Here is a 22,017-nt window from a genome sequence, read left to right as displayed (position 1 = left end):
GAGCACTCATAAGAAGTGTGTGTGTGTGTGTAGGGGGAGTATTTACATGGGAATAAATGCAGGAATGTAAATTTCATACAATTTTCACGGTAGATACATGGAACTCCAGAGTTTGATGCCTGAATAGTAATCTTAGACAATTATTCTGACATGTTACCCCATGAAGAGATTAACAGAAACCTGTTAATACAAAACAGACTTATACCAGAACTCTACGGGCAACTAAACTGCATTACTGTGCCACTCAGAAACACATTACTCTCATTACTTTCAGCTTCATTCTGCTCACAGCTGCATACACATATCCTCAGGGAGAGAGAGAGAAACAGATCACAGGAATATGCTGGGAAACCAGGGCTCACATGTGCCACGCCAATCATTAGACTCGTAGCTAGACCCTCAAACACCACCTTCTCATTGCAAACCCATATTTAATCCATATTTGTAGCTTTGAAGCAATAGTATGTTTAAAAAACAACAACAACAACAACTTTGTAAAGTTTTGTGGTATCTATGCATCCTCAGACCCACATAACTACACTGTGAATCATAAACACACATTTCTACATCTCAAAAGTAGTCGCATCACAGAAAGGAGAATTATTTAGCCTCACGTCAAAGAATTTTACAAATCTATGCATTCAGTATGAATATTTATTCCTTTTACCAAAACATGCTCTGATTAGGGAGCTTTGAGTAAATTGGTTTTCTATTCTTTCCTTAGTACAGGAAGGAAAAAATAAAACGTTACAGACGCATTAGAAGGGAATTAGGTTGCCATAAGCAACAAAACAGGATCTATGGTAAGGGTAAGACATCTGACACGCACATTTACACTCTCTCTCTTACACAATACCACAAACTTATAAGCACTGCATAGCGTCATGCAGACAATGGGGCTCTGCTTATGATACTGAACTGTAGGACTAATGGGGCTCTGCTTATGATAGAACTGTAGGACTGGCAAATCGCTCAAAACGAGCCATGAGTATGTGTGTGTGTGTGTGTGGCTAAAGAGCGTTCTAACAGGACATTATAAAAAGCCAATGTATTTACACAGTCTTCACACTTCTGGCCGTACTGTTCACATTACTCCACACTGTGCAGCTGCGGATGCGTTTTCTCACATTGCAATCTGCTTCCTACTGATTTTTTGCTTTTTCCTCTATTCATTATTTTCATTCCCTCACTCCCTCCTATCAGGGCTCTCTGTGACAGGAGCCATCTGGCCTGGCAAAGAGAGAGCACAGGACCAGCCCTGAACAAGCACAAGCACAAGCATGAACGTTTGTGTGCTCACACACACACACACACACACACTCACACAGCTGGGCCTTGTTACCACTCAACACAGAAAGCTGTTATGTGGAGGCATCAGTGCAGAGCATCTGAAGTAGAGGTTACAACTAAAGTTACAACAATAAGTGGAGCACACAAACAAAAACAGTCCTATATAGGGCAAAGGATACAAAAAAACCCCATTAACAGTGTATTCAAAACTTTTCAAAGGGGATGTCAATAACGTCTAGTAATGGATTTGGCTTTGAAAATCCCAGAAAAAAAAATCCCCAATCTGCTCACACATCTTTCACCTTGAAGAAATCAGCAAAAACTGCATGATCTCACAATCCCTTTGTCTCATGAGACCAATCATGTGACTCTGCCAAACTGGATCCTGAGCAACTTTCTGTGGCCTAGTTGTTCTTTCTGTACCCACTTGCCTTCTGAATACAAAAAAAAAAAAGTTAGCGACATGAGACCAAGGAGCAGAATCATGAAGACATAAGTTTATCTAGGGTTAGACAGCTAGTGTAATGATTTTAATTAATCATTATTAATCATTTATACACATTAAAGCTTATTTCATTTATTATTTGGGAATAGCTGTACATAAATAGCTGCCTATAATTAACTACTAACACGCTATAAAATATGTTCTATATGACCTATTTAGGTTTAAACCCCATAAACATTATCAGATTAGAGCAAACACCCTAAACGTCTGGCGCTACGTGAGGAATCTGCATTCTGCTCATAGCGTCAGCTCCACCTACCTAGGTGGAGTGTAACTCAATCTCCATGACACCATGACATTTTCTTACTATAAATAATTCACATCACCTGCTTGCCTGCACATATACAAAAATGTATGCAGGGCAACACACACACCCAATCACATGCTATAATGGATAACTGTTCATCTGTCCTCTCTTCACATCTGGTCAGAGAGAGATACGAGTTTGATTTTCCAGCATTAAGAACTCATGATTTTCCTACAGCAAGCACAATTTTCAAATGGAAATTATATTCTCTTCATGCAGTTGGATTAAGCACTGCGACCCACCTTCCCCACTGAGCCCAACCCTGCACAGATGGCTGGTAGGATTTTATGACTGTAATCCCTCTTCTCTCCACTCTTTTTCCCCTTAGCTATAGTTCCAAAACCACAATAATGGAGGAGCACGTGAAGTTGAACATATGGCCACTGCATTTACTCTTACCATGTCTGGCCCATTTTCTTCTCCATTTTCTTGTCTCCTCCACCCTTTTTTCTCGAGATATTTAGTTTAAACTCCTCTCTATCTCTCTCTCTATATAAATACTACCCTAAAGTCTTTAAATTCCCCTTCAGTTCTCCAGCTTAGAAGTGCCCAGGCAATGAGCACATTAAAGTGAGCTGCTAATCTCTGTGCATTCTACTGAAGACCCGGGCTTCAGAACTTGAAGGAAGGTGGCATTGTTATATGCCTATGTACACGTCAAGAGTTTATGGAGATGCATAAAAGGAATGACATTCTTTGTCATGTCTTTGACATTCTCTGGCAAACAGAACAAAATGTCTCTCTTTCAGTCTAAACAGAATTTCTACTATGCGTCATGTAAACACACCATTTACTCAAAATTGTCAGAGCTCTCACATAAACAGTGTTTCTGGTGGAATCCATACAAATCATGTACAAGTGTAAGAATTTATCAAATACGATTTTTTAGCTGAGAGTCAGAGTCACCAATTCCCCAAAGCAATAAATAATAAATTTGTGCCATCAGCTAGAGCCAGAGTTATGGAAGGAAGCAGGGCAAACAAATGTGTTATCTGTGCACACCTAAGTCCTAATAACTATTGACTGTAGGCAGATTTTTACAGAGAAATTAGATAGAAATTAGCCATTATATCCCTATCATTAAGCCCACAGTGTTAAACACCAGAACTGTATTTGGTTATATAAAACACAATGGTTTCTATTCTGTATGTACTGCAGACTTGACAATTTTGCTGAAACAAAGAAACAGTAACTGATAATTTTATGGATAGATACCATAATTTGTGGTTTAAAAGAAAGAAAGAATATATATATATATATAAATAATGGTAAATTGCGGCCATGTCTGTATTTAAAAGAATAGTGAAATTTAGTAAAAGTGTCAGGATGTAAGTAAAAATAACCTTCATGCAGTCGCAAGAACAAGCATGCAGCCCTAAAATCTTTGCTGAACAATTCAAGAGCTTCCCAATGTGTGAAACATCAAACAACTAAATGCACACCCTAGGTAACCCTCGGTAACATTTATGCGTGTTCTGACCACTACCTCCATTGCCATGGCAACATAATCCGCTTTTACTGGAAATAGGGACTTCATTACATGTTCTTGCTCTTATACAGTCAATAAAACAGTTACTGCTACACCAGGAAGCAATTTATGGAACAGGAGCAACAATTTCAAGAGGGATTACATCAAAATGACATTTTCTTAACTAGAAAAAAATGACTCCTTTTGTGTGAACATTTGTGACTCAAAGTTGTAGGGACTTCAGCATGACCAATTTGTCTTTTAAGGTCTTCCAGACACGTGAGGGATTTACTCTGAGACAAAACCTCCTATATAGTCAGGAATTCAATATGGCCTAAAATAAAGCTATGCAGGCAACAGAACAAAATTTACATTACATTAGATAAAAAATAATTGAAAAGTCATTAAATGGTGATGAACCTAAAGAATGTGAAGAGAGGTCTAATGTGAGAGAATCAGCCTGAAATTGACTATATAAAAGAATGCTGTAAAAAGAAAATAAAAGAGGAGTTAAGACATGCAAATGCTTCTCATTACACAACTTGGAGAGAAAAGCCACAATGAGCTTGATTTACAGGCAGCAACAGGCGGAATCTGGCAACTACATAAAAGATTATGAGAGAAAAGGCAATTACATGAAAGATATCTGATGTAAAATGCATCAGGATCATTTATTGTGCATTCCTGCATAATCCCAGCAGGTCACCACTTACCAATGTTTCATATTGGTTTCACTGTATGTCTCTTTCCCATCTTCCTCTCATTAGGCTCTCTAATAATCTCTCATTGTTTAGATTACAATAATTAGAATCAGATATTATGATGGTGACATGCCATGAAATTTCCTGCAGGGTTTTGACACTGTATGTCTATTCGAGCTACAGTTAAACTGCTCTTCTTGGACACCTCCCCCAACAGTCATTTCACATCAGATTCATGAGCTGCAGAGCTCTATTTCATCAACAGCATGGGTGGGATTAGAGTGCTTAGAAAGGCAACAGCACTGTGATACAGAAAAAGATTACACTAGTACAGTCACAAGTCATCTACAGACCATGCAGCATACATTACTGAAAGGTATGAAGGAATAACCAACAAAAAACAGGTGAAAAAAGAAATGAAGAACAAAAAATAAACGAATAAAATGAACCTGAAATAGACCCTAGAAATTTATGCTGTATGCTCAATTAGAGCAACGGATCTTGTATAAATGGCCTACATTTAAGCCATTAAAAACGCAAATGTTTCAAACTCATTTGGGCGTTTTTTGAGATATAAATTTAAAGAATAAGAAGAAATTGGGACAAAGACTTTGATTTACTTGTGTCAGGTGTTGCCATGGTGGAGACAATTACAGGGGGTCCAGTGCGTCGTGACAGCTTCTGACTGGCAAGGTAAGGAGTCTGTATTGCAGAACCTACAGGCACCAGGGCACTGTCATGAGGTGTTGCGCCAGTCTTCCGCAGTAAATGGGGGCTTGGATGTGGATTGTTCAGGCCAGACATTGTGGCCAGGCTACGATCCCTCTTCATCAGCTCCATGGGCACAGTGTAGTTGGTGGAGTATGCTTTGGGGGCTTGCTGTGCTGGCAGAGTTGGCATGGTTGTTGACTGTGGCAGTCCAGCCAGTGTTGGTGTTTGTTGTGGCATCCCATGAATAGGGGGTGGCATTTGTTGTTGCAAGCCAAAGATTTGTGGTTGCACTCCAGGTATATGTGATGGAAGTGGAACTTGCTGGGACACTGCTGTCAAAGATAGCATAGGTAGGCCAGCTTGAGTAGTATAAGCAGACAGTGAGCGGGGTTGAACAGGCAACACCACACTATTGAAAGACCCTGGTGCCCTCGTTATAGGGTATCCACTTGCCTCTAGAAGCTGCTGGGAAGGGGCACTACTAGGTCTGCGGCCCATGACTTCAGCCATTCTGGGGAAGATGGTCTGGACTGGATTCAAGGGTGGCTGCATATACTGAGAGTCCATACTTGGAGTCGTAGGTGGATGCTGGTGCAAGTATATGTCATTGCGATGGCTGAAACTGTTGGATCGTCCTCTGACCGGAGCGGTCGTGTGCTGAGGGATGTCCAGAGGACGTCTGCAACTGACTGCCACACGAGAGAGAACACGTGCCTGCCCCAAGTTGGGTGCAACAGAGTGAACATCATTTTGTTCCATAACAGCTAACATTGCAGGTGAATCAAAACCCTGCTGTAGCAGAGAGGTTATAGTTCTCTCAGACAAACCTTCGTTGTGTAGAAATGCCAAAAACTCTGGGTCAGCTGTCTTCTTGGGGTCCACAGTAGCCAGTGAGTTTTGAGGTGTTGTAGGAGGAGGAGCTGGTTGAGTGGAAAGCTGAGAAGGACTCTGAGCAGGGATAGCAGCTGTGACTGATGTAGTCACTGGGGCAGAAGCTGGCAAAGAAAGGTTTGGGTCATACACAGGATTTGGTGGTGCCACAGGTTGCCCATGCTGAACAGATTGTGCAGGCTGTGTTTGTTGCATAAGGGGCATTTGCTGCACTTGCTGGATTGGTTGCGTTTGCTGTGGTTGTGGAACTGGCTGTATTTGCTGTGGTTGTTGAACAGACTGCTCTTGCTGTACTGGCTGAAACTGCTGTGATTGATGGAACGAATGAACTTGTTGCATTTGCTGCTGTAACATTTGCTGAGTTGGTTCCTGTTTTTGCTGTTGGGCCTGTTGCTGCTGTCCTATAACATATGGTGAAGGGCTTTCCTGTCGCATAACCATACCTTGAGAAGATGGATCTATAACCAGACAGGTGGCTGCAGGCTGGCTTGGATCCACTGGTCTCCCATTAAGATCAGTGTACGTTGAGATTCCAGGAAGAGAAGAAGGTGCCTCAGTGCCATAGCGAGGATTAGTTGCCTCAGTGGCATACCGACCAGGAGATGGTACACGGCTTGGAATATGCTGACCTTCTGGCATCATTTTGGCTACTGGTGTGGCAGGTGGAGGGCCAGGGAGGCATGGCTCCCGGTAAATACGGGTAGAGGGTGGAGGAGGTGGTGCTGGACTAGGGGCAGGCACACTAGACCTCCCAGATTGGGTCTGGTTCCAAAGTGGTTGATTTGTTCCCATCGTAATGTAATGAGAAGCTGATCGGTTAAGGGGCATTTGTTCTCCACGAAAGAGGCCATCAGGTGTCCTGGAAAACACTGAAGGATCTTGCTGGTAAGGATCCAGTGGAGTTAGAGAACCACGATGGGCCATGAGTGGACGGTCATAGTGACTGTTCAACTCAGGAACAGAATTCTTCCTCATGCTGCAGGGATCAGGTCGATCCATATAATTATGGTTATACATCGACACCTGGTAATGGTATGGATCCCGTTTCATATCCACATCAGATGGGCGCACACCAGTGGGTGGTTCATACCAACCTCCAGCATCCCCTCCGAAGGAGTTCCGTCGGTCATTTGTTCTGTTCTGCTGCTCATACATATTCTCACTGCGTTCCCACTGACTTTCATTCCCACCCAGCACATCCCAGCTCTGGGAACGGCCAATCGGCAACTGCTTGCTAGAGACCAACATCAGCACCAAGACAGATTTCTCCAAGAGGGAAAAAATGTGCAAAAAGGATGCTGTTCTCTTTATGTAAGAGTGGAGGATTAAAAAAGATGCTGCAAGAGTGTCCTTTTTCAAACGAGTTCCAGCTGTAATTTCTGTCTCTCTTCTCTTTTAGGGTTTTGCTTTCAAATAGCTCCTCTTGGTAGGTGACAGCTAAATAATTAATCCAGTGCTGTTGGCAATGCAAAAGGGAAAGAGGATACCAAATGCTCTCTCTCACACACCAGCTGTAGACGAAGGCAACCTTGCTACTCCATTGTGAAAATGCAAAACGACAACCATGAACTGATGAGAACACAGGGAGGAAGAGATTTTTTTTTTTTTTTTTTTTTTTTACCAGTGAAGGGGTGGTGCATAGTAGGCAGGGACTTTTGTTAATCCAGTAGAGCTGATCTGCTTCTACTCTGAGACATTTCACTCACTCTGATTGCTATGAGGGATTATGGACTAAATTAAGCCTGGTTAAATCCACTGCTGTAACGGCACATACACACAAATACATACTAAATCATTATACAAGTCTTACTTATGGAAAGATTAAATACATTCATGACAATAACAAGAATGATGAAGATGAGGTCTCCCTTTACGAGAGAACACGCATACCTGTGGTTGACAGTTCAGAAACGGTGATGTTACTGAGTCTCTGTCCAGTGCTCTTTAAAAAGGATGGCTTCCTCAGAACCCCAAAAGGGCTGGACAAAGAGGCTGTCCGGTTGAATAAATACAAACCTAATGCTAATGGTTAAGTCGTACAGTGCCCTCAGAAAGATCAAATCCTGACTGAACAGTAATCCTGTGACTAGTCGAGCACTATTCGTTCAGTAACAAGTGCAAAGAGCTGACCTGACTCTACAACTGCACTAACACAGCTTATCTGTGTGAGAAAAATACAGCACATTTAAGTCACAGTTAAAGCCCTGTTGAAGCAAAATCGGACACATGCAAAAACTATGCAAAAATATTCATATTAAATGAAATTACTACATTTAAATATAAAGGTATTAAAAATACAGCTACAGTACCCAATGCCCTTTATATAAGTGCCTTGATATCAGTATCTTGACATAAACCCAGTGTTCATCTAAAACTAATAATATATACAGAAATGTTTATTGTTCATTAAATGCATAGTGCATACTGAACCCTTTATAATTTTCTGTATTTTTGCATAAATCTGACCTGAAATGTGGTCAGATCTTCACACTAAAAATAGAGAAAATTAAACATTGTCTCATTGTGCATAGTTATCGATCATGCATAGATGTGTCCATGACACATGACAGATTTATACTGCCATTTTAAACTAAACTTTAGCCCTTTACTTATTAATACGCACATTTACATGGTATGAACAAAGTTTCAGTGACAAAGTACACGAATATAAAAGACTGTGTACCCAAAGGAAAAGACTTTGTCTAATGAGCATGATTACACACTTAGATAGTCTGCATAACCAGTGGGGAAATAATGTGCATGGACACTTAAAAAATAATATTAAAACACTAACTTTTGGGTTGTTCAGCCTCAGTGAATCCCATTCTACCCAGCAGGATGGTCATTTTTTTTTTAAATAAATATTCTTTTGCTCTCTAAACAAATTGAATATTACACAACGATAAAAATGTATTAAAAAGTAAAATCAGAAAGTAATTAGTTTGATTAAGTTTGTAACATTAGTTTAATAGATTTTTCTATTTTCTTAACTAACCCACAAATAAATCTACCTCGTTCAATATTAGCTGAAATGTCATCATTTTATAACAACGTTTTTCCCATTTCTGTTTAAATAAAATAATGCTATACAACTAGTTGTGAACAGTATTCCATAATCTGCAGCTCAAATCCTTTTTAGAACCAGACAACAATGAACCTTAGCAAAGCCCTGCTCTACATATCAGACATAATGCCTCTAACACATAACACCAACAAAATCCAATAATGTTCATCCTTATGCTGCAGAAATGGAATAGTAATGTTGTCTCATAAACAAGTAGGATGCCCTAGAACAAACAGGTCCAGAAGGAAATATTCAGCTTTAGTATGTAAATTCAGATTTAAAAAAAAAAAAAAACTCATATTTTGGGCAGGTCAGACCTGCACTGAGGTCTGAGATGAGTCAAAATGGATTTGCTTTTCATATTGTGTGTGTCTGTGAGGTTAAGCACACACACAAAAACACACAGACAATTGCGTAACTGCAAGACTATGTGGCTTTACCCTAAAGCACCCTTAACAATTACTCATAATCTATTCACCAAAAGGCATCTTGCTCATCATCTTCATTTCCATTCCAGACTTTCCTTCCCTCTCGCTAAACCACTTTCATACATTGCCAAATAAGAGTATTGATCCTGCATGAATATGACTACATGGCCAGAGAGGAAGGACCACTAGACAGCACTTAACACTCAATACACTACATCTACAGATTATCATCTAAGACATGACAAAAAGCAGAGCAGTGAAAAGAAAAATCACTGAACATGTTCGAGTACAATCCACATTTAGAATCGACTACCTCTCATATTTGATAAACAGACCAGCACTGTGTCTTTGTGCTGGATAAAGCACTCTGCTGAGTTAATCGTCTCTGCATTCATTTTTTTCTCAGGCCTGGCCTCTTTGGCAACCGCAACCCCCTCTGGGTCCCTTTGCCACAGTCAAAAGTAGATGAGATCACTTTCCATTGTAATTAGGCACAAAAGTAAGAATTTGTTTTTGTAGGAAGTCTGCATTCAATCTGCTGTTCTTCTTCTCTGCATGCTATGGTGGTGACTGACTTTACCCTATGGAGTGTAGGACGGATTCATTTCAGTTTCAAGCATATAGGTACATATATTAGCAGAATGACATCATGACTACTCTGCATTAATGGAGCCGATTTAACATGTATGATTTGCTGGTGTATCTTACATGTTTACATGCCTAAACATAATTAATCTCACTGGATTTTGTTCTCCATTCTTGGAACAAACTTTAAGCCTCTGGAGGCACTTTTCTGAACCAGAGGCTTAATTGTTCTGTGCACAGAGAGAGGGGGAAAAAAAAACATTCTGCCTAGTCAGACCTAATCCAGTACTCACACAGTGGGAGGATCAGTGGTCAAGTATACTGTTTATAGGTTCATAAAACCAGGCATTTAAAATGTGCCAAACCATTATAGTGTTTCACAGACACATGGAAAGTATTCCTAAAGTTTGTGGGAGTGTGTCATGTGGGTACAGTTCTACCAGGTTTCTATAATTAGAGTACTTGAGAAAGTGGAAAAGCTCTCAAAAAGATTCATGGGGTTTCACCCATCACCCAGACCCCCCCCCCCCCATATCCGCACTGCATCACAAAGTGCAATAAGATATATGCAACATAAAAAAAACCCAAAAAAAACAACTTACTGACAAAAATGAATCACTCTAAAACTTACCTTCACAGATTCTGTCGAGCCGTTGGCGTTTTACTATGTGTTTGTCAAGCAAAGCCATTGTAGTGCTGCAGCCTCCTCGTCTCGGCTAGCTGTACACCAGGGCTAAGCCACAAAACACTAGTGTCCCCTCACCCCTGGCAGGGCATGCCGTCACCTCACACCTGCACGCGCACACACACACACACACACACACACGTTTCATTCAACAGATAACCTAAATTCTTACAATGGTCTACTTTGTCTTTTCATTGAGGTTGACTCTTAGGACAGGTCGTATGGTGTACTGCAATAATAAAATACTGCCACAAGAGGGAGCTACATCTCCCAATTCAAGCAAACTATTTGTGAGGTCAATAAAAACAACCCAAATCCACAACACAAAACAACACCATCAAGCTCTCTAGTCATTACATCCATTGGCAGGATGTAGTATAATTGCTTGCATTCCCTTGAACTCTCACTCACTCACAAACACACCACTTCTGTGATTAAAGACTGTGTGCCCTTTCGGGCTGACCGAGAGTGATCACAGCATGAGCCACACATGTACTTCCATGTACAAACGCATTCTTCAATAGCCTCAGTTCCCGCCATTACACTGGAGGCTAAATATCAGTCATTCAGAGCAGAGAGTCCAGGCGTTCAGGGAGGCCTAATGGAGCCTTTTATCATCACAACTCATCTGTCATCAACATATTCTTTTAAATCCCAAGCTCTCTTCTCACATGCTCGCCATATTTCATTCAGTGAGTGTAAACTCCTCAGCTTCGAATATACATTCTTTTTCCCTCTGCTTTGAGCTGGACTGCTTTACTACCAAAGTGAGATACAAAACAGCAGCACATAGAAGACACAAGCAACATTTCTCAACTCAAGCCTTTAGACTTGATTTATATGCAAATAATAAAAAGAAGGTGCAGCATTTGCCTCTGTATTCTGTTACAGTCTAGCACCGGTATGACTTAGAATCCTTGGAATGAACACACACACACACACACACACACATCTCACCAGTGGATACTTGTACAGTCATTCTGATACACTGAACACGATAACAAGTAAAGTGAACAAACTCACTTTTCCTAAAGATATCTTAGTTTTGAAACGTTAAAATAAAACGTGGTGCCATGGTTTGACCGGCACTCTGTTAGCAGACTAGTTCAGAGCTAACATCAGTACCAATCATCAGTTTTCAGTACCAATAACATGCACACGAGTTCACAAACATCACTGTAAACGTTTTTCACAACAAACTAATTTAACTACCCAGCCAAATTTTGAATGGTTTCTTTTTTTGGCAGAAGAGTAATATCAGATGTCCTGATCATTTCTGACAGAGCAGATCCAGTAAAGCCTTTAAATTTGCAAAAGAAACCTCTAACCTTTAATAACCACCCTTAATAACCACCTTCAATAACCACAAGTTAACAAGCGCCTTACGAAGTGTTCAGGTATGCGGTATTTATCCCGGTTAAACTGACTCTTGGTGTGTTTTCTTCCTTTGAACTCTACAAGCGTTTCTATCGACGGAAGGACAATACGATCTTAAATGAACGCAACTGAAGAAATCAAACAAATGTGTCCTGTATTTAGGGCTGCATGCAGCGAGGCATTTTGTAGAAGTGAGCTGCTGAACTAACGGCGCTACAGAAATGCGATATTCTGAGTACTTGAGCAGACCAGCAAAAACGAGAACAAACAATGCGAATACACAAAAGATTTGAACTAATTCATTCTAGAATATTTTCATTGTTGAGTCTCCTGCATCAGCTCTGTGTTCTCCATGCTCGTGATTTCTATGCATCATTGTAGCCACATTTTTAATGAGTTGTTTGGAAACTGTTGTGGTTGTTTACAGAGTGCGATATTTGGAGAGGACGGCTTTAAAGCAAAATATTATTAATGTCGTTTATATAGCCCACAGAGGTGGCAGCAATAGCTTTTCAGGAGACACAAAGAGGTCACCTGTATCCACTTCAAAGCTGCGTCTGTGTTTTAAAGTGCTCTCTCTCTCACACAGCGGGTGAATTACAGCTGTCCCATTCACCAACCTGCTGCTTTGATTCATCTGCACCTGTGAGCATGCCTGCGAGAGACAATTACAGTGGTGCAGCATTTTGTGATTGAAATGTTGGAGTCTGCACCCCCCCGGGGCTCTAGTCTTGCTAGTTTGGAGATTTTTCATGACACCTCTTCATGCAATACAATGTCATAGTTTAATAGTTGTGGGGGAAAAAAATAATAATAATACACATATAACTGGCACCCAAAGATAATTCCTCGGAAGATTATGTGCTCTTATACTTGACATTTTGCAATAGCTCAGGCACGGTTTTGTTCAGGTGTCGCATCCTTTTCTGTCACAACATTCGTTCTGCTCGGTAAAACCACCGCATAATACGTCCGTAACGGGGTTTCATGAGGGGCTCTTTGAAATACCACTGCTGATAAAACCAGCAACAGACTTATGCACTTTCTTCAGTATGACAACAGGTACAATTTATGTGAGATGAACCATCAGCAAAAAAAAAACTAATAGAGAGAGAGAGAGAGAGAGAGAGAGAGAGAGAAGGAGAGTGTGTGTGTGTGAGAGAGAGAGAGAGACAAAAAGAAAGACAGAAAGAGAGAGAAGGAGGAGAAGGAGAGTGAGTGTGTGAGAGAGAGAGTGTAAGAAAGAGAGAGAGAGAAAGAAAATGCAGCAAACTCTAAGAGGCTTGAAACATGCCAGTATTTTACTGAGACTAATACATATTAATGTGTTTATTTCTTCAAAAAAATTGACCTTTTGCTTTAATGCCTCAGGGGAACTTGAGAAAAACCTTTTTTAGATAAAGCTTGAAATACTTGACCTTCCTCCCACACAATGCATTTGTCTGTCTATCAGACTGTCATTTACCACACACACACACACACACACACACACACCTACCTACCCTAACAGTATCAGTGTGTGATCAATCCAAAAATCTTACAACACAACTCACACTGTAAGCATCTAACAGATAAAGCGAAACGAAGGCATGGCTCATTACAGGAAAACTAAACTATTTTTATCTTCCATCTATGATATCAGCGTGCGATTATCATCGCCTTGTATTTTGACACATTTCTCTGTCTTGAGAAGTCACTTATAATCGATGCCTTAAGGTCCGTCTTGGATTTCACTCATAAATGTTTAAAATACGCAACTACATATGACTGATGCATTTGAAAGGTAAAGGTGTCTAAGGATGACCAATGTGACCGTGGCTAGAAAAACTTCTTCAGGTCATTTTATACAACTTTTTTTTTTTTTAACACAACAAAAACAAAAGCATAATCTGGTCACTTTCATATGATCGTCTTACACACAATGCAATAGATAGATGATTAAGCTGAAGTCTTTTTTTTTTTTAAACAAAGCAGTATGACAACAGATGGCCTCTTCCCTATGACCTCCTGGTGACATACTGAACTCATGGACATCTGCTTGCCTTTCACTCTCTAAACTAAACCACCTGCATAGTACTCATGTGCCGTGATATGCTCTTGAAAAAAAAAATATATTAGTTTGCCTCACTACAGCCTTTTTTTTCCCCCATTTCCCAAATTAAATTTTGGAAGAAACGTACTAGTGATGAACCAAAGCACTGTTTCTCAAACGCTGCCTGAAACTCGATTCGTCATTTCTTGCACTAGAGATCACACACTCGGAGAAACATTCTAAGCATTGCATTTCAGCATGTAGCTGAAGAGACACCCAGCTGACTGGTATGCAGAGAGCCACAGAGGAAGGGGTGGGTTGGGTTGAGTGAAGAGAGACTCTATAGAAACAAGACAGCTGTGACTCAAACGAGGATCTCTGGCGCATTCATATATTCATCAAGATCAGGAATTTAGCCATCCGAGTCACTTCAGGAATTTTAATTAAAAAACATAATTTAATAGACTGACACCAGGAAGAAGAGACCATGCCATTATGAAGGTCTTGAACATCAGCCACAAAAGACATGTTGCTTATCCTGACCCTCACGGCTCCTCCTTTACTGAATGAAGCCAGCATGGCACTGAGAAGCTCCATCTGTCTCCTACATGTAAAGATCTGTTCGCTCTGACTGCTTCTCCTTCTGTGTGTGTGTGTGTGTGTGTGTGTGTTAGAGAGGCATTACAACTCTATAACCCCAGACTCATCACTGTGCAAGCTCAGGGACAGAAATCAAACCTATTTAAATTTCATAGAGCCATGAATGACATTACGTTTCCTCAGGGGCCTGATGTCAAACTGTAATTTGATTCTAATTACTACTCTGAAAAGCAATATAAAAGCCGTTTCATAACATTTGGGCACATTACATTACAGAATGCAAGACGTATTAACCTGTTCACAATATGTTATTAGAAATGAGGTTATTTATCAGCGATCATAATAGTGAAGAAGAACAGACTTGCGGGAGCTTTTTTAATAGTAAAGTGAGGTAGTTTGTACGTATAAATAGCCAGAATATGTTACTAGAGTTTAATAATTATTATCAGATATTGGAAAGTTTAATCAAAATCAATCATCACCAGATCCATGTAAGTGGTGTTCATTTTTTGTTTTGTGTTTCAAGATGCATATAGGGTGAAACGATTACTGTTTTATTTTATTTTTCTTGGCGGACACAAAAATAGGAAATCAGTTCTTAATTTTACCATTAAATTTATATTTTTAATAAAACATATTTTTAATTATTGCTTGTTTCAACACACAAAGCCTAAACATACAGCAGTACTTTTAAGCATCAACTGGAAATACAATTTTATATATATATATATATATATATATATATATATATATATATATATATATATATATATATATATATATATATATATATATATATATACACATTCTCTCTTTTTCTGCTCTGATTTTTATAAAATGAAAAACAAATAATTTGCTGGAATAAGTTCTGAGTGATTAAAATATTCTTTAACGCAGCATCTGGAAAATACTGCTGATTTTTTTTTTCTTTTTTCCCTCAGCCTTCATGTCGTCCTCCTTTACCATCACCCTCTTAGCTATTTTTAAAGCGCACATAGTGATCCATATTAGCAGCATATCAGGCACTCGGAGAGAAATTTTTCATCTACTCTTCCTGCTATTTGATTCCCATTGATTGCTGTTTTGAACATCTCGTTTGTATATATCATATATACACATATATCTGGGGAAGAAATGGGGAAAAAACAAAAACAAAAAAAACAAAAAAAAACAAATGAACTCTAGCTTCATAAAATGTATAAGATGACGGTAAATGGTGTCTCCTTTAGGAGTAAAAATAAGACAGCTGAAGGTGGTTCTGTATTGCTTCGTACTGTCGTGTCAGGTTACACTTTTAAATATTGTCATAGACAGCTGTTTTGGACTTGAATAAATACATATTCAGTAGTACTGTAAACAGTCGGCTTTTAAAAGTCAAACCTTTCTGTTGCACAAGCCACGGCGTCAGCTCACTAATCAGACCACAGAGAGAGAGAGAGCAAATAAAAATAAAAACCCAGTCTGTGAAAACTCTCGCCTTTTCTAACCGAATGTCTCCAGCCCTAGTCTACATTATACACCAGGCACTAAACGTGTTTGTGTTTCTGCCTCCCCCACCATCCTGCTCAACAGCAAATCATAAATATTAAAACACCTGTTTACATTCACCTAACTAAATGATAATTCATGTCCAGTGTCCTTCTTCACGTTCTGCCATATGTGCTGAGACTGCGTGATGTTTTAGTGCCTTGGGGAAGGTAGAAATGGGTGGGAGGTGTTCTCACATGAGACAGGGATGGGGGAGGTGTGTACAACCAAGGTCACCTGTCACTTTACCTTAAAATGCAACTGTGTGCTGAATTCCCTTCATGCCTGTGATGTTTATCCCCGGACTATTCTGCTTAGGAAACTTGACTAGAGCTGGTGTCTTTGGGGAGCTATTTTTCCAAAAGAAACTAACCTAAAAGGAAAAAAAAACTGTTCGAGGGAACGAGTATGAACATATTCAATTTCATTCTTAACCTATGGACTGATACATTTCTCCACACCTCGTAAATTCTCTGTAGCACTTCACACGATCCGGGGGTCTATCACGCACCAGATCAGCGACTCGAGCAGATCACTGCATTCTTTTCTGTCTGAGTGAAAAGAACTGAACAGGGAACATACACTTGTAACACTTTACAGAAACGTACATACACTAGATCATTGTTTACACTGGGCACTGTTGTGATTCGAAATATTTTCCCAGCATGCCTCGTTAAACAGGTATCTAATAACCATAGACAGCAGATGTCGGAGTGAAAAAGAGCCACACACACTCCCTTCTCTCCGACAAGAGCTCCTCACCAACAAAGGGCCATTTCCCTAATCACCTCCAGATACACACACACACACACACACACCTTACAGTATCGGTTGACACAATCAAAAAAATGTTTAAGGAATCAGATGAACACAAGTGAGCATTTCAAGCTTCAGCAAAACTGTTTCTCTATTGCTGTCACCTATCAACTACATATTTACACTTAGGAGCAGGAAGCTCTCACTTTATAACACTTTAAGACAAAGTGTTAAAGATGCAAAAGATCTCACAACTCAATGCAGGCTTATTTACGCTCTTAAACTTTTTGGAGCCAGCCATACTTTTTTTTTTGTTGCAAAAAATGTAGGCAACTCTAAAATATAATACACCTCTAGGATGTTTTATTCCAGCACTTTCCACCAATCAAAATCCCTGTTGATATCATTTATAGATCTTTCTGAGATATGACTTAAACCCATTCAATGCACGTGACCAGTCAAACAACTAATAACTATAATAACAATAATATCAACAATACTATATAATAATATCAATAATACATGGAATAGCTTTAATAATGCTGGATTATGACTTCCTGTAGGAAAATATTTAAAAAGAAAATAACCAGACCACCTGGATGTACTTCACTGACCCCTGGACCCCACTTTGAGAACCACTCACTGGTCTAGATCTGACCCTGGGCAGCCCCCTCCCCTTGTGTACTGCCCCCCCCCACACACACACAGGGTTTTTTTTTTTTTGCATTTCACCCATCCATCACACACTGTACTTAAAATGAGGCCTGCAGGCAATAAGTTAGTTCTTACCTGAGACAGAGAAGCCTTTTTACCGCCCAGTGGTCAGTTTGACTCAGGTCTAGATTTCTTCATGTATGATTTAAAAGCTCGTCGGCTCGTGCTCAGGATTGTGCTAACATGTGAAAAGGATCCAGTCGCGAACTTAAAAACACGCGCCAAATCCGAGAGAAATCCCCACGATGGTAAACTGCTGCACCGGTCAGAGAGAGAGAGAGAGGGAGCTTTCAGTGACCAGTATGTTTGAGCTATATGATGGCGACGCTATCGGTTAAGCTGCTGTGGCTCATCGTCTCCGTTTGCAGCAGGGAGGGACTGAGGTGAGGTGACTGTTTCTCCTTTTTTGCGCTCTCTTTTTGAGAGGCGGAGTTAAACACTTGAATAGACTACACACACACACACACACACACACACACACACACACACACACACACACACACACACACACACACACACACCCTCGAGGAGCTCCTGCTGCTTCGCGACAGAAAAGATGAGTGGGCGGGGCAACTATGTGAGGGCGGGGCACTTGTTGTGTGGGCGGGGCCACATAGCTCCGCCTTGTTTTCTATCCCTGCTTGAATTTATTGGCTGTATCCTAAATGTCTCCTTAGTGCATATATAAAGTGTGTATGTAACTCTGTAATGACTGTTCCACCCTTAGAAGTATACTACATATCCAATTGGAAACAATTTATGATTCAGCCATAACTTTTCGGTCTTGGCACGCAAACAATTATACTTTGCTAGCTATTGTGTACAACTACTATGAAGAGTTTTCTAAACAAAAAAAACCCCCACAAAGATTACAGCATGTATCTCAGTTTATTACAAAATTATACACAATTATATTGTCTTATTATTTTTTTTTATTAAACCCAGTTTATTAAACCATCCCATTACACGTGCATAGACACCAGTATAGTTCTCATGATGCTAAATGTATATCAAATTCATATTAAAATTGAAAACACAATTTCAACAACACACCTTTTGATCAATTTATAACCCTTTTGTGTATTTGTTGTTTTCGTTAAAGCTGTTTCTAATTGCTTACACACATTTCTGACCCTTCTCTTTATTACCACAATACACTTCTTTACACCGTTTGCAATTATATATACATATATTTATATATATATATATATATATATATATATATATATATATATATATATATATATATATATATATATATATATATATATATATATATATATGAGCCATATACTGGTAGATAAAGAAGTAAATCCTTGAATCCTTGATTAAATTCCTTGATTTGTAAAATTTATTTCCTTGATAATATCCGACTGATATGATTAATATATCTGTATTTGTTAAGTAGAAAAAGGTCCATGGTGAAAAAGCGCTCGCGCTCATGGTGATGAGTCTTTCAGCGCCATCTAGTGGATATATTAATAAACCGCACTTCGATGATCAAATCTATGAATGCAGAGACATCTTTCGTGAAATGCTGTGTAACTGAGAAGATTAGAAGGAAAAAAATGGATCAAGTACAAAGTGGATGTTATTGTATGCAGTCACTGTCCACTGTATTAGGAATCAGTCAATCATGTGACAGTAGAACATTGCAAAAAATCATGCAGATACAGAGCTAGAGCTTATACAGGGAGATGAGCCAGAAAAGTCCTGGCACTAAGATGAACCTTTGCCAAAGTGATGGAAAGGCCAAAGTGTGGAGAAAGAAAGGATCTGATTATGATTTAAAACTGTACCAAGTACAGTGGTGTTCTGGTTGAGGGCCCGAATGGCCTGAGGGAATGAGGAGAAGCTTATTCCCGCAGGCCATTTGGGCCCTCAACCAGAACACCTAGAGTCTGGTCTTTCTGGACATACTCCTACACGACATGACATTCTACCTCAGCTGATTGTTGCACATGCAATAATTGCACTACTTTGTACTCTGCACTATTCTGTACACGCAATACACTCTCACTGTACATCTTTCCTGTACATCTTTGTGTGCACACTGCACCGTCACTTTACTCCCTGTTAAATTGGACATTTATACTTGCCTGTAGACATCTACATATATATTTATATATTTATCTACATATGCACACTGTACATACTGTATTCTTTTGTGACACCATTTCAAAGTTAACCATTGTACTGTATTATATTTTTGTTTTATATTTGTTTTTTATATTTAGTTTTTATAAAGCAGTTTTATATTTGTATACATATATATTATACTACTAATTTTTTGTTAATATTTTTATTATATTATTTTTATTTTATTTTTCATATTTATATTCACTGCTATTGTTACTACATATATATATATATATATATATATATATATATATATATATATAGACATATATTTGCATATGCATATCTGATCTGACACTTGACTTTCCACACTGTCCACACTTTAAATTTTTAATTTTAAAAGCTTTATTGATGATGTAACTCAAGATGGTTGCAGCATAATGTATTCAGAAGTTTACTTCTGTCTGCCAATTTACAGAGAAATCCATTCAGTCTAATAGGAAAGAAACTTCATCATGCAGCAAGGAAGGCACTTAACTAAAACACAATATCAGCACAACAAAGGATTTCATCAGAAGATAAAAGTGGAAGGTTTTAGACCAAGTCAGTCACCAGACTTTAACACTACTACCCTTTGCAGAATTTTACCACCTGAAGATAGGTACAAACCTGGAAAAGCATCACAAAAGAAAAATGCAGCAGTTTGGTGATGTCAGTGGGTTGATAGCTTGATGAAGTTATTGCAAGCAAATGATAATATTAAGTGTTATTTAATTACATTTAAGTATTTATTTAAACAATTAAATTTAAGTGTTTACTTTAAGATTAAGATCTGTTCTTATACTTTTGCTCACCTTGAAATCAGTTGGTCGGGTACCAAAGCTAACATGTTACACGTTGTACTAACACAGAAAATAAAGCTAAAATTCTGATCTATCATCTTATATTCATCTTTTAATCTTAAACCCAAATCTCTTCAGTGTATTGCAAAAACAAATTATTTGCACTGCTGTTCAAATACATTTGAAGGACTCTGAGCATTATATATACAGTCAAGGGAAAAAAGTACATCATGCATCCATTCAATGTTTTTATTTATCAGGGCATAAATAAAAATTGTGTGGTCCTCATTTACTTCTTATAACAAACACAAAAAATCCTCAGATGACAACAAAAAAACAGATTTCATTTATTACCAAAAAACAAACCAACTTTCAGAAAACAGATGGGGGAAAATATGTACACCTTTCCTACTTCCCCATCATTAAGAGAGTAATTATCAGCCAGATGTTATTTATGAAATGCCCAGGATTAGTTCATCATCAAGATGTGTAACTACCTCTATAAAGGCAGAACGTCTGGCAGTTTGGTTTTCTGTAGCATGCTATGTTATGCCAAAAATAAATGACTTTAACAATGACCTCAGAGAAGCAATCTGCTGCTCTTCATTCAGGGAAGGATTATAAACAATCTTCAAACAATCTAAAATTCATCATTCTATAGTGAAAATGACTGTTTATAAATAGAGAACCTTTAAGACAGTTGTCAATCTTCTCAAAGGGGTGGGCATCCCAGCAAATTTAGCCCAAGGTCAGATTTAATGCTCAGAGATACAGAAGATTTAATGGTCAGAGCTACATCATGTAACATACAGACCTCTGTATGCACTTAAAATATTCAACACAATACCATCAAAATAACATTTACATTTGTGGAATTTGGCAGACACTCTTATCTCGATCGAGTGATTTGAAGTCTCTGTTAATTAATTCATTAACACTGGTTTAATAGGTCACAGACTTAGGATATTGTTGATATTTTTGATATTTTGTTTTATGTATTGATGGCATGCAACAGACATGCAAAAAAGAACTAGCTTAAGTGTTTCAGGAAGTGGTAGGTGTGCATCATTTGAAGACAGTCAGTGACCTCTCTGCCAGAACAGAGAAGAGTCTGTATGTAGACCTACCTTGTACCCTGAGAGATAGTGGGACCAGTCGAGCAGTAGACTATAAAGTTATTTTCAAAACTGCACCTGAATAAACTTCAAAATCGTTTGTACTGTTGAGACCAAGATGGAGATGTTTGGTCATCATACACAGTGCCTTGTTTGGGTGAAAACATATCACCACAAAAACCTCATATCAACTGTTGAGTATGGTGACGGAGGGGGTGATGATTTGAGCTTGTTGTTTTTTTTTGCAGCTACAGAACCAGGGAAACCTACAATCATTGAGACAGTGATGAACAGCACTTTATACCAGAATATACTTGAGACAAATGTGAGGCCATCTGTC

At 38.9% G+C, this 22,017-nt stretch overlaps 1 protein-coding gene across 2 annotated transcripts in view; it reads right to left on the bottom strand.

Moving 5' to 3' along the window:
- The window catches only part of LOC131359325 (C-terminal-binding protein 2-like), a 31,271-nt gene extending 13,219 nt beyond the window's left edge, over positions 1-18,052 (bottom strand). Inside the window, exons 1-2 of one of the 2 annotated variants that reach the window (XM_058399112.1) lie at positions 17,717-18,052; positions 10,582-10,742 (exon numbers count right to left, since the gene is read on the bottom strand). In XM_058399112.1, coding sequence (XP_058255095.1) covers positions 10,582-10,639 — 58 coding nt within the window. In that variant the 5' untranslated portion in view covers positions 10,640-10,742; positions 17,717-18,052. Of the gene's footprint in view, positions 1-4,891; positions 7,137-10,581; positions 10,743-17,716 lie in introns of those variants that run through there. The other variant, XM_058399114.1, reaches the window with a different exon arrangement.
- Positions 18,053-22,017: the final 3,965 nt, after the last annotated feature.

The sequence above is a fragment of the Hemibagrus wyckioides genome, linkage group LG09, assembly GCF_019097595.1.
Source record: "Hemibagrus wyckioides isolate EC202008001 linkage group LG09, SWU_Hwy_1.0, whole genome shotgun sequence".
In the NCBI taxonomy this organism is placed as follows: Eukaryota; Metazoa; Chordata; class Actinopteri; order Siluriformes; family Bagridae; genus Hemibagrus; species Hemibagrus wyckioides.
Note: the sequence above shows the minus strand (reverse complement) of the source record. Positions and strands in the feature narration are given on the sequence as shown.